We start from the raw sequence: 15,635 nt of genomic DNA, 5'->3' as shown, positions 1-15,635 counted from the left end.
CAAACAAAAAAGCAGCCAAAAATTAAATGACACGTCTATATTTGGTTTCACATAACCTCTTACATCAGTAAACAGGAAATATTCTCGACTTTTTTTTGCTCCTTTAGATTGAAACTGATCTAAAACCCATCAATTTTGATTCTATAAAACTGACAGAATTTGCGTTTTTTAAAAATGTAAAAAATTCAATCGAAGAGTCTATTTGTTTAGTCTCTTCAGAATCCGCCGAATTGATGCCTTTTCTGACGTAAATTTATATCTCACGTTAATTAAATCGCCAACAGCATTAAATGGAACGAGGCGGAACCTGATTTCCAAACATTCGCTAACTTCGCGGTATTCCAGCGCGTCTTTGCATGCGATTTTGGCTCCTTAGGATTTGTGAAATCGGAATTCAAATTCGTAAACCAACTGTCGGCTGAGAGATACGCCGTTTTCCAGCTTTATTAATTTTTCTTTTAAATCCCTATATTATCAATATACGAAACGAAGACTTTTATATAGATAAGGGAAGAAATAAAGAATAAAAGAAAAAAAAATGAAGACTGGACTAATTCTCGCGTCATTTATTCAAGGTATTCAAATAGAAAGATTTTCATGTTAGCAATGAAAATTATGCAATATTTGCAGAAACAAAATGACTGTTTCGAAGAGGAATAAAGAGGCTCTTAAACTTCATTTCAGGCCCTTGTAAAAAGAAGAGTCAGTCTTGAATGAGTTTTCGCATAAGCCCATTTTTATGACTTTCGTAAATGTCAAATTTCGTAAATTTTGATCCTTCCTAGATTCATCAGCAAATCCGCATTCCCGGGTTCGTCGGCAAGGAATCAATCCTTCTGAAAAGGGATTCTATGGCTCTTGGGACTGGTTCATCGACAGGATTCAAAAAGACTCTGGAATCACAACAACTAAGCGAGCAACAACAACTGCTCCTCCAACCTCGAACAACTTCTTCCAGCGATCGTTGAGGACCGGGAATTCCGGCTTTTCAAGTGGCAATTCAAGACTTGCGCAAAGTGAAAATCAAAACAGCTATTCTTTCAAAGGAGCAAAGGGGAAGCAAGTTTTGGGAGAAGATATTCCTTGGTTCCAGGCGAATCAGAAGCCTGAGAAGAAGTTCCAACAGCTTTTGTCTGATGTAGGGAAGGTTCAAAATTCATCTCATACGGTTATCAAGATCTTATATTCTTGAGAACTGAAATCGAACCAACCAAAAGGCCAAGTTTTCAATGAGCAGGTCTCTCAGAGAGAAGAGTCTCCCTCGAATAACCAGTTTTCAACAAGATCTGGAAACGGATTTTTCAAAAACAACGGCATCACTAGATTCCAAGCTGATGGAGATGCTCTGGTCAAGCCAAAGCCTGTTCAGTTCATTGATGACATGGGTAGAACTGCTCTTCAGTACAACGCTTTTGAGGAGATAGGAAGTGGAGATTCCTCAGAAGACCGACCAAGGACAACGTCTTTTTCGGTAAAAATGTGAGAAAAAGATCTTTATTCAAATATTTCAGGCTGAGTTGCCAAGCATGTACAAGCCAGACTACACTGCCGAGAAGCCGTCCTCCTCTGATTTCACCTTCCAGACCTCTGTAGAACGCAGCAGCTACGGTCATGGTTCCTACAACTCTGCCATTGACCAATACGGCGCTTACGATCCCAACTACGTCCCAACTCCGGTCGAGGACAACACTCCTATTCCCGTTTCGCTGACTCAAGAATGGCCATCAAATCCAAACGCTCTCGGGGGCGCAATTTTCGAAGTCATGAATTTCATTTTCGGCGATGCTGGCACATGCTACATCAGACTTCCCGTCGCTGTCTACTGGTTTCACGTGTTCAATGCTCACGTGGATCCGATTGGAAGCGACCCGTCATCGGGTGTTTATGCTCTTGTGGCGGCTAATCAGGCGTTTGAGGGTGTCTCTACTTTAGGAAGGGATTTTCAAATTGATTATGAATATTTTTGAGCATTTTCGACTCTACTTGTTTAATTCTAATTTTTAAATATAATTCATAATCCTGAAAGATTTCATCGTTAATTTCATTGGCGATGACTACCGCTTCGGAGCTGAGTCCATTGAACTGAGCTGTGATTCCACTCAAAAATGGACAACATCTCTTCTCTCTTTCCCAGGAAACACAAATGGAGACAAGGCAAGAACCAATGTCCGTGCCTACGATGGATTCGATGGAAAGAAAGTTGTTATCCAATTTATCTACGATGTTGAGGGATTCTATGTTGACGACCCTAGAGTCGTTTTCGAACCTGCTTCAGGAGTGGTGAGTTATCTTATGCAAAGCCTTCTCTACTCAATATTAGGGCAACACATTCACGATCAGCCAAATTGACGGAACCTATCTTGAAGAGCTCTGGTTTGGCTGGAACTACGTCCCAGGCGGATGGTTTAGTGCTGCTGATGTCCTTGTTGGATATTTTGATGATAACTAAATTCGAATATAAATACCACTTATTTGGCAACAATTCTGTATCTCACCGACTGTACATACAAAAGAAGACTTTTCGACTTAGCTGGAATAAGCTACAAAATCGAAGATCTTCTGCAAATCAACTCTGACCTCTTCGAAAATGAATAAAATTTGACAAGACAAAATTGGTATTGTGATATTTTGGTAATAACTTTAATCGAGCAAGATTATATACAAAATTTACAAACAAATATTTTTTCACAAGTTGCCTTCTAATACATTGGTTTCTTTGGCCCATCTGTTTGGCTTCGAACCCCTTCGTCCTATTCCAGCTCCTCTGTCCGTTGAATCGGATGAATCGGATGATGTGGAGTCAGAAGTTTGTTTATCATTGCTTTTGTCCGCTTCGACAAACTCGGGCCGGTAGATTTTGATCTGAGAATAATTTACGTATTAAAATTTTGTAAGAATACCTTGGCTTCATATGTTATGCCTCCATCAGTGGTGCACTCTCCGTTAGATCTGATTTTTCCGTCTTCTTCACAACAATTCTTCGAAGCATAATACATCTTGTATAATCCACCCTGATCTCTGCAGCAATGTGGGTCTTCCGGACGGTCTGTGATATTATTCTTCTCACACTTAGTGTCTTTGTAATTTTGGTACTTGGGCCGAATCGTTAAGGTTTTCAAAGTGTTAGCAAGTCTCTTATCGCATTCGCAAATAGAGCGTTCCAATGTTCCGACTTCGTTTGCTACATTTGCGTTAGAATTATAATGAATATCTCTTTGTCAATTTACCGCAGGTTTTCGTATCTAAGTCGAAGATGTACTTTGGCAGTTCACGGTCTCCAACGTCGGAAAGGTTGGTAAGATCGGCATCCTGTGAAAGTTCATTCATACGCGAAGATATTGAATAAAATGAATCATTTCCTTCGGGTAATATGGAAATGTAGGTAGTATTTGAACCTTTCCTTTGCGCATCTAATGCATGTTTTCCATCTCGAAAGCGTCTTGTCAGTGAGATCAACTGGCTTGCCAATGTTGCTGTGGAATGGATCAAGAAGATTGCGGCCAGCACATCCGTAATCAGTCAATTCTCGGGAGCCAAATTCCGGAGCGAAAAGATTTAGCATGCTTAATAAAATAATAATAAAAAAGTATTCAAAAATTATTTGTTACCTAATAACATCTTCAACATAATCTGACATCGTCAGAGTAATGCATCTTCGTTCAGATTGTCGACCAAATTTATCGATTGCCAAGAAGCAGAAGCCGTGAAGTTTTTGTTCTCGCTGTTTTTGTGTTGGGGTCCAGGTACATGAAGCGCGGCCAGTAGTATCGTCAATATCGGTGCAGTTCATCCCCTGTGGTGAGTTGAACTGAAACCTGCGGAGGTCGTACTTTGGTTCAAGATCTTGGTAGTAGAATGCACGCACGTCGATCTTGACTGTGCTCGTGACATTAATCTGTGCTCCTGCTTCTGGCGATGGAGGAATAAGCTGTGGAGGCTCATCGCAATAGTAGAAATTGCCAGTGTCAGGGTTTATTCCCGGAACTTCCCGTCGCTCTCTTTTCGGCTCGTGGTTATCCCCATGACCGTGAAGAGTATCGCCCCAGAAAAATGCTTCTGATTTTTGTTCCTCTTCATCAGCAGGGATCCCCGATGATTGTCCTGTAACTTCCACGTAGCTTCCTGAATATTGTGGCTCCCAAACTGAGGCGAGGAATTGAACTGGAATCGATGACTTGATGTTTCCTCGCTCGTCAAAATCTTCGACCTGAAATTTGACTTTTTAATCGGTGAATTTAACAAACAATAGAACCTGTATCGCGATTGGTTTTACTCCGAAAGTAGTTGTGTCACTTGTTCCATCATAGTTGAGGACACATGTTTCCTCATCAAGTGTTATTGAACTGTAGTCTCCATTGAAGTAATTCGCACTCTTTGCTTCGGCCTCAGTGCTCCATCTGCATTTAATTCTGTCGTCGTCTTTGTCTTCTGGATTCAAATCTAGCGATTGATTGGGACAGCCAGTCATTACTCGCCAAATCGCAGGAACTTTGACCTGTGGAGAATTGTTCTCCACGTCGTAATATCTTGCGTAGAGTTTAAATGGACCGTCTTCAATCACTTCGCCTTTGTCGTCCGTCAAGTCGACCCAGCAGCAGTTTTGGAAGTAGTATTCAAACGGTTCTGCTGGCTTTGGAATCGGCTCATCTATCGAGCCATAACACCACTGCGAGTTTTGATTTCCTTCATTTTCGATATCGGTGACGACGTAAGTTGAATTCTGGATTGATACAGTCGCATTCGTAGAGATGATGATAGAATGCTCGTATTCCATCGTCGACGATCTTTTGCCCGCTCTCACGTGCCAGGGGAAACAAGCGGGATCGTAGCCGTCAAATCCTCTTCGGTAATTTAGAGTTCTTGTCAGAACCAATTCGGCGTCATCCTTTTGTGAAAACTGAAAACTCCCGGATCGGAAATGACTTGCATTAGCTACAAGTACAAGAGAGAATTTTGAAAACATCCTCATTTTTTGCCTTTGGCAAAATAATAAACTATTTATTATTTTGATTTGATGAGGGTTAACAATATTCGCGAGTATATATACCGCATTTTTCTTGACAGCTCATAGAGGTCGCTCTTACTGGAGCGCACAATATCATTTTATGATTTGTATCAGTGTGCAACTTACCATGTTCAAATGTCAAGTGCGATTGACTAGCATTGTTAGAAAATACGTTCATCCTGTCAAACTTCTCAAGAAAGACGACGTTTATCCCGCTACTTCAACTTGAAATTCGTATGTTTACAAACGAACTTCACCGTAAATCGACGTGTCTTATGTCACAAAGGTATGACATGGCCCATGTCACATGGGGTACGTCTTTGTTAGCAGGATATGCTCCCCGCATGGAATTCTTAGAATCCAACGGAATTATAGTTATTCTGAGAAAATCGACACTCATTCAACAATAAATTCTATCATCGCAATTCTCAGCCTCGGCTCATGCTGAGAAAGAACCAAATTAAACCCTCTGACATGAGGGGAGAGGCTCTGATAGAATTCAAGCGTCGATTTGGTTTTCTTTCACTTCCCACAGTTGACAAAATCTGGCTACTCATTTTGCCTCTCATGTAAGAGTGCATTTTTGTACGAACCCTGGAAGTCATCTTTTTGGAATCTGATGAGTTCTTGAAAATTTGATTTCTTACAGTACTCTTACGTAAGAGTTCGTCGCCCCCAATCGACTGTAGATGATGATGAGTTCCGTCAATAAACATTCTATTTGGCTGAAATTAGCATCCTAATAGACCGGCACTTGGAAGTTCGCAGGTCACCTGAAATCATGGAAGAGAGCAATAATTGCATCAGCCGAAAAGGTGCTGAAAATCACCGCATCGAGAGATGCAGATGCGTTTCACATGATCTGTTGGTCTCTTTACGACTCCAAAGTTCAGCGATTTCTGACGCAAACCCACTTCCTGGGGCTAATCCTTTCTATGAGACTGAATACATTTTATTTCTGTCTATTTTCGTCGAGCGAAATTCATGAGTCGCTGATTTTTCTATGGATCCTCGTGTGGATGATCTTCTCCCTACTCGATCTTCTTCAGAAGATCAAATGGTTCTCGACACAAGTCTAGAACTTCTGACATGGATAGGTCTCTTCCTGAAAACACAGGTTTGGACTGTCGGCGATTTGTCTTGATTTCTGACTGTAATCGTCAGGAATTTCCAAGGCTATTCAAAACTGGTCACGTAAGGAAAGAAGGTCAACGATCAAGGATGGAATTCCTAATTCGCCAAACTCATCAATCAAAAAAGACCCCCAGAGAATCTCATTTTGGAATAGGTAGCAAGTTCGCGGAAACAAGATCGCACCGGACAGCAGATTTTGAAATTAGGGAATCGAGTATTTTACAGTAGAATTACTATGTAGTAAGTTACTAGTAACTGTAGTTTTTTTAATTCACGTTAGTTGATTGTGACCTCAATTGACCTAGTTCTCCTTCTGAAGTCATATATAGTGAGACTGAAAACAAGTGTCTGCCTTTTTTTGCAATTTTTCAAGTCTCTCATCAACAACAATCCTCTTTTTCCTCTTACGTAATCACTAATTTAATCTAATTGCGGTTTACGTAATGTTCCATATTCGCAGCCCGCGGGTAAGAAAAAGGTTCAGCGGGTTGCGTTCGCCTGTTGTCACGCGGCTTTCAGGGAATCGAACTCATTCTTTCTGCCTTCAGGAACATCTTCTGTGGAATCTGACGGGTCACATGATTGGCTGAGGCTGCTAATTGGGCAAGTCCAATTGGCCAATGCCCAGAGCAGCAGGGGACGTACAGGACGCAGCTCCTCTCGTGATGGTCATTTCGAGTTGTGAAACAACTTGAAGGAAACGACCAAAAAACTAAAGAAGAAATAAGCATCCCTAGAGTTGGGCAAACCCAACCAAAAAGATTTCAAATCAAGAAGATTCTCCAAAGAGCGTTAAGAAAAACCAGCGAAAACGATTTCTTTTGGGGTCAATCAAGAACACCGCGGTTTCAGATGGCGCCACCATGTGATCAGGTACTTCCCCATCAACAAGAACTCTATATCGATACCCATAAGATTACCAGATGGATTTAGACGGGGTTGAAATTTCGTCATTTAAATTTTTCATCAAAACATATAAAATTAGCGTAAAAGAGTCATCTCCCCTTGAATCAGAAATTAACATGAATTGTCACTTCGGGAGGGCAGAATAAAAAATCGATTTCGCGTCATAGATAAATGGAAATTTATGCTGAGAAATGTTACAGAGCGTGTTCTCTACAATTATTTTTTGTCTAGTCTGAAAAGAATGCGAGTGTCAGAACAGTAACAAAGAGAAAACAGTATAAATTCGAGTTGTTCATTGAAGGATTCTTCCTTGAGCAATTACACGAATAAGGTTGGTTAGAGGAAAAAGTTTCAATGTCAAACATAATTAGCGAGCTCAGAACTTGGGTGCACTTGATAATGAATGCTAAAGGAGGTCTTCGAACAAATATTTATCTGATTTGAATAAATCCGATCCTGCTTATGTTATTTTGAATGTAATTGGCATCAATTATGTTCCTTTTGCAGATATCTTCACCGTCCACGAGACAGGCGAACAGAAAGTAGGTGTTGAACTTGAAAAGACACTCCCCTTAGGAAACAACAGAAAAAAAACTTCCTCAAAAGGAAACCGGGCTACTGGTTAAAAAACGCTCAATTGCCGTACGTAACCCTTACGCAACCATTATTTTCTATTGTCTTCTTGGTTTTCTTAACGGTTTTCTTCTAGTGGACTATTGTCTACCAAGTAGTCTGCCAGGTGATTAAATTTCGCTGAGCAATAAAATTATTTATCAATGGCAAAAGATATTAACTTTTCGTAAAAATTATTATTTTATTATTGATTCAGTGGCCATAAAACTGATTGATCATTTCTACCCAAGATAAAACCACGCAACACTCGCAGTGTTATGTCACGTGGATAGTCATAAATTTCCTTCCACCCATTATGTAACGACTTGAGTCGTTGGGATACTCAGATCGTCACTACTATCTCGAAGATCGCACGATTTTTAATGCTCCCACACGACGATTCTGCCCTGTGACCGAGGCTTTATCTCGTCGTTCTCATAAACAAACCCTCGACGAAACGGCTCAGGAATTCTGTTTTCGACTTTAACATTATGTCACTGATAGAATAACGATTTTCAGTAGCCCTTGAAAAATATCAGTGATGTAAAATTGCCTTCGATATTGACAAAAAATGGTCCTAATTAGACCGCCTATCGCAAATTTTTTCATTCTTTTAGTACCAACTTGATATGTATGACGTTAAAATGAGCCCGGTATGTTGAAAATCAGCCAGTAGACTTGACAACTTCAGTCAGACACCTTCAGACTTTAACACTAGTCTAGGCAATAATTTAATTTTAAATCATCGACCTTTGAATAAGTAATTCCGAAAACATTTACAACTTCAAAAATACACATTATCCCTATGCTACATCCACGTGATTGCGCGAACGACAGTCGTGAACAAAAGTTTTTCAGTGCCAAAATAGAACGCGCATCCATTAATCCGTCATAATATCTTTTTTAAAAATATTATGCAGGACAAATTAACCCGCTCAAGTGATGACCCTACTTATAAATCTCCGTTCTTCATTTCGATTCAAGCATCCAATTTAGTTAAAAAAAGAGACGGTAGCTCCTTAGGTTGAATGAAACGTAAATTTCAATCATATTTCTGGCGAAAGGTAAATTAGCACTGTTCTGTTCCAAAGACGCGCTTTTTTTACGGTTGGATTCTTATAACTTTTGATAGAGTTAACCAAATCTGGAGTTTTTGGGATCAAAATGATCCTCTCGAAAAATTATAATTTTCCAATGCATTAGATTTTGAAAATTAAGTACCAATTTTCCGGAAATGATTTTAGGTACTCTAAAATATCGTTAGATCGGGACGAAACTAGTACCAGAAAGATCGCCAGAAAATTTCATGAAGAATGGTACTCAATTTGCTTCGTTTCGAACGTGTCCTTACAAAATAGACGGTAATTGTATTTCAGTACTTTTGGGTATCTTGAGATTGTGATAAAATGCTCAAAAAGATAGATTATAGTCTGGTTATAGTATCAATCTTCATGAAATTTTATGGCGATCTTTTTGGTACTAGTTTCGTCCCGATTGAACAACATTTAGGGGTACCTAAAATCACTTCCGGAAAATTGGTACCTAATTTTCAAAAACTAATGCATTGGAAAATTTTTATTTTTCGAGAGGATCATTTTGAGCCCATAAACTCCAGGTTTGGTTAACTCTATCAAAAGTTATAAAATCCAACCGCAAAAAAAGCGCGTCAAAGTGACGTTTTGGGCTCAGAAGTGATAATGGCGAGAAATCCCCCGCCTCGTAAATTTTTATGAATAAAGTATTGTCCCTGATCACATGTCTCACATTCTGACCAGGGTGGCTATTTTGGACAAAATTTTGGGGTCTGGCCATCCAATTTCCATCCAATAAATTTTGAGTCCAAGCTATCCATCCAAAATCCAACCCAATCCAATTATTACCCAATTCCCCAAAAATCCCCAATTCCAATTAGATCCAATTGGATTTCCAATTTTTCCAAGGCTTTTAGTACTTTGAAAAGAAGCGAAACAGTTAGTTTTTATCCGAAAGGAGGATCAACATAGCCAAAACAATGATTTTTATCCGAAATTGTTCATTTTAATCATGAAAATGACCCTTCTTTGCATAGTTTAGCGACATATTTTTTATTGGATCCAATTCCCCAATTTCCCCCAATTGCCCAATTTTTCCCAACAAAATCCGGTACCCTGGCCATCCAAATTCCATCCAAACCTTATTGGATTGGATCCAATCCAATTCCAACTAACCCCCAAATCCAAAATAGCCACCCTGATTCTGACGGTCCAAAAGAGTCGATTATTAGTGCTCACTACGTGTTTTTTCAAGGAAAAGCTTTTTTTATGTATCGATTCTTTTTCATTCTTTTATGAAGATCAGTCCACAAAATGATCAAAATAGAAGAATCAGTAAGTTTTCTCAGAGAAAATATGTTTTTTTATGACTTCAAGTTTACTCTTTTCTCGCTGATGCTTTTAGATAGGTTTAGGGTTCTTGGGATAGGGGAGGGTTTGATTTGAGTTTGTGATGCTCAAATTTTAATCAACTCTACTTTCAATTGAAGAAATTATGATAATCGCCGAAAAAGTCAAAATTACCAAAATTAACCACGCGCCATAAAATTGTAATTTCGGCTCGACCACGCCAGGCTGGAGTGGCTTGACTACCGGAGTAGTAAGTCCAAGGCACCACTTTAGCGACCTCGAGCCGTTCAGAGCTTCGCTAACCGCATTAGCGCCATCGGGGACAAAGTTAATTCGAAATATATATCCTCCATTCAAAAGTTCGAAAGCATAACATTCCCTTTTTATACTTTCCAAACAGACAACCACCTCCTAGAATTTTTCAATTTTCAAAAGAGCCAACAAACAATTAAGCAGCTACCGCCGCACTCCTGTAATAACCAAACAGTAACAAATCAACCAGCAATGAACATGAACGTGATTTACGAAGAGAAAGAAGAAGTCTCTGAATGCGTCGACATTCCGATGAAACAACAGAAGAGTGAAAGGTAAGCATGTTTGGAAAAGTCTCTTGGGCTCTTTAATTCACTCGTTTTACTATCTTGAATCTTCCCTGGGGGCAGAGTTGATCCGGCCAGTGGGAAGTGAGCACTGGATCTAGGAGAAATAATTCCTTATTCAAATTTAGCTGGAGTTTTAAACAGAGAAGTTAAGGACCTAAACGGAATATTTAGCAAACCGTTAAAATTTTCCATGCCTTTCACATAAAAAAAAGTTTTCTTTAATTGATGTGTTCTCAATAAATACTTAATTTCGCCCTCACTAAAATCGAATAGCGTCGTTTTTTTCTTCTTTCCTTTCTTTGTGTACACTCAGTAGTAGCTCCAGCTCCTTCTGGTTTCAATCAAAAATGTGATTGATCTCCATTGGTCAAATCTGAATATCTCTTTTTTTTGTCGAGAAACAAGCTAAACGAGAAAATTAATTAAAATATTTTGCAATATACATTCTACTTATGTAAGTCGATAATTGATAAAATAGAGATAAAAAATAAACGAAATTTTAAGACGCGGCTCCTCGATCCGCTACTGCAGCAGTTTTCCGAGTTCTGGCTACCAGACCGACGAGATGTCTAGCTCGGAGAACTCGCAGGAGAGCTTCGACAAAGAAGTCAACAACAACGACTCTTCGAAGGCGAAAGATATCAAGCAGCTTCGACGAGTTCAGTCAACTCCCAACCACTTCAGCCAGGAGTCGAGGGAAGAAGATGACCTTTTCGACGATCTAAGGTATTAAATCTTCGAAAAAGAACTTGTAAATCTTACATAATGTGCGAGTCACGTGAATAGGCTATTCAAAACAGGACAAAAACCACAAGTCCCTAGTTCTTTGAATAAATTGCCCTTCATCAAATAATTCGATTAACTTCTCATCAATCATTTTCGAACCCGTGAGTCTCAACCCCTCCTCTGACTTTCCAGATATCATCACAGGAGTCTTTCTTTCCGTCTAAGTCACACCCTTTTTCTCAGACGATGATAAAAAAATCAATGTTGATTCGGCTATCAAAATCACACCTACAGTTCCGAGTTCATTTTCTAGTCCCGTTTCGTCAATTTGAGAAGGATGGGTTAAAGATGGATAAACGTAATCTTGACCTTTTCCCGAGCCACCCCTGTACAAATGAGGAGGTTACCATGGAGGTGCTCACATGACTCTTAAGGATTTGCCCTTCTTATAACTTCGAAGAAATGTTTGACTAACATTTCGCTAGGGCGTTGTCTGAAGGATAAATTTACTTTCCACGCTAATAATCTTCAAAAGTTGCCTTTGTTTATTCATCAAGCTTAGCAAAAATGTCCATTCAGCGACTTCCGGCACATGAAAATGTCCGAGATCGACATCCTGGAACAGCCGGTGTTCGAAGAAGAAGCCTTCGATTCTTCATCCTCTTCGCCGTCTACGTCTCCCAAGCCCCTGATGATCCCTCACCGTAAGTCGCCTTCAGTAGACGTCCTCGCTTAATCGACTGTAAATCCCGTCTGTAACAGGGGCAAAGGCTACTAGTAGTATCACGCAATAAGCAAACCGGCGTTTTGCAATTTTCACATGCTGCGCTCAGTAAATATATAACCACCTAATCACGTGGGCTTTTCTTGCGATTCCGCTTCGACTTTCCACTATCGAAAAAATCTATTACAAACAATTGAGAATATTTTATTAAAATCTGAAACTGAATGACCCGATTACGAAAATCAGAGCGCAGCGCAATTATATGGCGAATTTATTGTAAGCTGATAAAAATTCTAGAGAGGCACCCGAGACAGAGATACAACTCATCATCTATCAGACGAACTCCTGTTGTTCCAGGATATGTTTCGGAGCTCATCGAACGACGGGAGAGCCTTAGAGTTCTCCCTGAAGGTCGATCGAAAGACAACACTTGTATTCGAAAAGCTCTTCAGTACATTACAGGTAATAATCGTAAAATCTTGTTCAATTTTTTGTTCAAAGAAAATTTTTGTTTTGAGATTGTCTTATCGAGATCATCTCCTGTAGTTTATTTCGCTTTTCCGAGCATTTTCTCGAGCCCATACGACGTAATTTAAAAAGCTAATCCTCCAATAATCCATCTGAGCTCTTATCACTTGCCACAAAAGGAGACTCCAGACATCTTTATTATGTTCTTTAATCCTCGCCGTGTCTTCTTTATCCTGTATTTTCGACGAGACAATTTTTTTATAAAAACTTTAGACCCCTTGAATGTACTTGTGATCGGTCCACACGACTCCGGAAAAACGACCCTCATCAACTCGTTGTTGATGTCTGTAACTGGCGAGTGGGTGGATCGAGCTCCTTACGGCACTGGGCGCGCTCACAACTTGAATCCCGTTGTACTCTACGAGAATCCAGAACATCACCGACGTCATCGAACCGTCTCGGACGCCAATAACGGCGGCTATCGGCCACGCCATCGACACTTTGACCCCACGGTAAGCAAAGCTGTATTTGTATTCTGAAAAGGCAGCAGAAAACTAGAGTAGAAACTGCAAGAGATGTTTACATAAATGAGCGGTGAAATCATAAACGACCAAATATTTGCCCTAAGAATTTTCGGAAGGGGCTTGTTAAAATTTGTCTGAAGCGTGTAACCTGTACACAGTAATAACATCGTTGTTTTTTAGTGGAAACGATCTGCTGAGGATCACTGCGGTCGAGTAGTCATGTGGGATACTCGTGGATTCGACACGATCCACGACGAAGCTCACCAAGCTCTGTTGCTTCGCTACATTCTCGAGGGACGCCTTCACCCGAGCAACCTCAGCCAGGCGCTGCTTTTGCCCGACGAGATTTGCAAGAAGCGGTAAGAGCGAATTCCACCAGCGCACAAGCTAACTCCTCACAGATATCGAACGCCGATGAAAGACAGTCAGATTGACATGATCTTGTACGTTGCGGCGGCGGACGAGCGCCCAAATGTAAATCTCTTCAAGGCGATCATCCGCGCCAAGGAAGAATCCAAGGATGAAAAAGCAATGAGTACGATTTTATTTACAAGCTTTCTCTATTCACATTCTTATTAGAGTGCCCGATCATGCTTGTCATGACCAAATTCGACCTCCTCGATGAAGCTGAAAGTGCTGCCGTAAACGACAACATTTTCTTCTATCACCCAAGCTCTTATGGGTTCCATGGAGATGTCTTTTCCCCCGATGTAAGTTCATTAACATTTGACATGTCCACAGAAAAGAGTCTTCTTTGACATCAACAAAGACATGTCAAAGTCATCTAGTCCCTTTCTTTCTTATGTCATGAGTTCATAATGTTTGTTCAAATCTGATTTAGTTCGACCTACAAGACGAAGAAGTTTTGTGGAAAAAGGTTCACTGCTACGAATCGAATTTGAATCCAGTGATTGACCGACTGGAAACAAATCAACCCGACGAAAAGAAAGACGAAAAGCTCCTAAAGCTTTTCAAAGATATCATTGACTACTCTTTGACGCCAACTGGCAAACGCCGATGCTCTTCAAGTTCAAGTAAGAATCGCCAATTCATAAAATTTCTTTACATTTTTTCTCAGGCAAAATCTTCCACCTCGCGCGAAATACCGGACAGAAGCTGCTAAGCCGACGGCTCAGAACCATCAGCATCTGATTTCGATAGTTGCACAATATTGATAGACGAATATTATATATTTATATACTACTTTGTACAGAAGTATATTCAGAATAATCCTTTCATCCCCCCTATCTGAATCGTCCCTGTTCTAATCCTAAAGCCGACCCGTCTTTTTGTCAAAAAAAACTGTCAAATCCAGGGCTGGCAAATTAGGGTCCCGCCAGCCGCACTAATTTGAGTTAGAACCCTATTTTTAGAACCCTAACTCTCATTTTATAAATTTTTAGTGCGAGTAGTACGAGTTGGAAAAAGCCGCACTAAAATCGTCCTAAACGAGGCGCGCGCTTATTGGTCCGCCAATCATGGCGGGTCATTCGTTTTTCTCATCCAATCAGCTCCATTCTTTTTTCAATCTTCCACCAATTTGTCCTCCGCGCCTGGTGGGAAGCGCGCGCCGATTGGATGATGAAAAAGAGCCTCATAATTAGTACGGTTAGGGCGGCGATTCAGTCCTAATAGACGAAAAAATATCAAGGAAAAAAAATAGGACGGGTAGGACGGGGATGCCGCACTAATTAGCACTAATTTTCAGTTAGAACCCTAACAATTTTTCGGTAGTGCAGCTGTTAGGACCCTAATTTGCCAGCCCTGGTCAAATCCGCAAAAAGCCGCTGGGGGAAAACGTCTGTAGAACAATTTTCATCTTATCTGTATATCAAGTAGTGGTCAACCTTTAAAAAATTTCAACATGTTTTCAAATAACCACTTGTTTCCCCTGCCGGCACAGCGAAGTGACAGATAGTTTTTTATCAGTGAGAATTTTCAAGAAGATATTACAGGCTGTAATGTCTTTTGGTAATAATTCAACATTATACTGTCTCATTTTCCCTTATTTCAGGGTGGTTTTAAAATGAGCGTTCCGAGTAATAGCAAAGCATATGAGCCGCTATTCCATGTTCTCTTGTTCATATGTCTCCTATAAAATTCCTCCCTTTTTTCTCAGCGCAATAACCCCCTGCTTTCTTCCATACATGTTTTTCTTTCGCTTACAACCCCCCATTTTAATGAAGCTTATGTTCAAAAACAACAAATACCGATTTTACCCCTTTTCAGCTAATTATGACCGTTTCAAGCTCGTTGGTAAACAAATGCCTTAAAAATGTGCTCTAAGATTGAGATAACAAAACAAGAACGTTTCCAAGTGAAGAATCAAAAATATTCTTTTTGGAAAGAAAAAATGTTAAAAAACGTATTTAACAAATTATGGTGTGTTTTATTATTATACAAATCCGATGGAATGTGTATCTTTTTCAAAAAGAAAACTGCAGTGACTAAAATAATTTCCTCAGAATGATGCTGATAAGGTCTTATTTTAATAAACTATTACTTTCACATCGCGTTTTTTTGTATTTGCAGGTTTCTAGAGCAGATTATTTT

The 15,635-nt window shown here is 39.9% G+C and overlaps 3 protein-coding genes and 1 long non-coding RNA gene across 8 annotated transcripts; 3 read left to right on the top strand and 1 right to left on the bottom strand.

Annotated features, from left to right (window-relative positions):
• Positions 1 to 191: 191 nt before the first annotated feature.
• Positions 192 to 1,967, top strand: LOC145712153 (uncharacterized). Its single transcript, XM_081789840.1, has 3 exons — positions 192 to 575; positions 786 to 1,471; positions 1,512 to 1,967. The coding sequence occupies exons 2-3, from the start codon at positions 1,382 to 1,384 to the stop codon at positions 1,965 to 1,967; spliced, it is 546 nt and encodes a 181-aa protein (XP_081645966.1). The 5' UTR covers positions 192 to 575; positions 786 to 1,381.
• Positions 1,968 to 2,015: 48 nt separating this feature from the next.
• On the top strand, positions 2,016 to 2,452 carry LOC145710990 (uncharacterized). Its single transcript, XR_014135112.1, has 2 exons — positions 2,016 to 2,280; positions 2,321 to 2,452. It is a non-coding gene; the product is annotated as an uncharacterized LOC145710990 (long non-coding RNA).
• A 204-nt stretch (positions 2,453 to 2,656) lies between these two features.
• LOC145712152 (uncharacterized) lies at positions 2,657 to 4,969 on the bottom strand. The gene is made up of 6 exons (XM_081789839.1): positions 4,253 to 4,969; positions 3,609 to 4,207; positions 3,458 to 3,563; positions 3,228 to 3,309; positions 2,901 to 3,181; positions 2,657 to 2,862 (listed from the first exon to the last, which is right to left on the bottom strand). Exons 1-6 carry the CDS (start codon positions 4,967 to 4,969, stop codon positions 2,686 to 2,688), a joined length of 1,962 nt encoding a protein of 653 aa, XP_081645965.1. The 3' UTR covers positions 2,657 to 2,685.
• A 1,856-nt stretch (positions 4,970 to 6,825) lies between these two features.
• LOC145697254 (uncharacterized) lies at positions 6,826 to 15,590 on the top strand. Of its 5 annotated transcripts, none has more exons than XM_081774466.1 (11): positions 6,826 to 7,012; positions 10,495 to 10,625; positions 11,145 to 11,366; positions 11,946 to 12,070; positions 12,388 to 12,552; positions 12,832 to 13,070; positions 13,263 to 13,441; positions 13,484 to 13,617; positions 13,662 to 13,792; positions 13,924 to 14,116; positions 14,161 to 15,590. In XM_081774466.1, the coding sequence occupies exons 1-11, from the start codon at positions 6,992 to 6,994 to the stop codon at positions 14,232 to 14,234; spliced, it is 1,614 nt and encodes a 537-aa protein (XP_081630592.1). In that variant the 5' UTR covers positions 6,826 to 6,991; the 3' UTR covers positions 14,235 to 15,590. The 5 variants fall into 5 exon arrangements, with proteins under 5 accessions (XP_081630592.1, XP_081630575.1, XP_081630559.1 ...); XM_081774449.1 differs by having other exon boundaries at positions 6,827 to 7,012; positions 10,492 to 10,625; XM_081774433.1 differs by lacking the exon at positions 6,826 to 7,012 and adding an exon at positions 8,617 to 8,721 and having other exon boundaries at positions 10,492 to 10,625.
• Positions 15,591 to 15,635: the final 45 nt, after the last annotated feature.

The sequence above is a fragment of the Oikopleura dioica genome, chromosome 1 (genome assembly GCF_907165135.1).
Source record: "Oikopleura dioica chromosome 1, OKI2018_I68_1.0, whole genome shotgun sequence".
NCBI lineage: Eukaryota > Metazoa > Chordata > Appendicularia > Copelata > Oikopleuridae > Oikopleura > Oikopleura dioica.
This window is presented reverse-complemented; position numbering and strand designations above follow the sequence as displayed.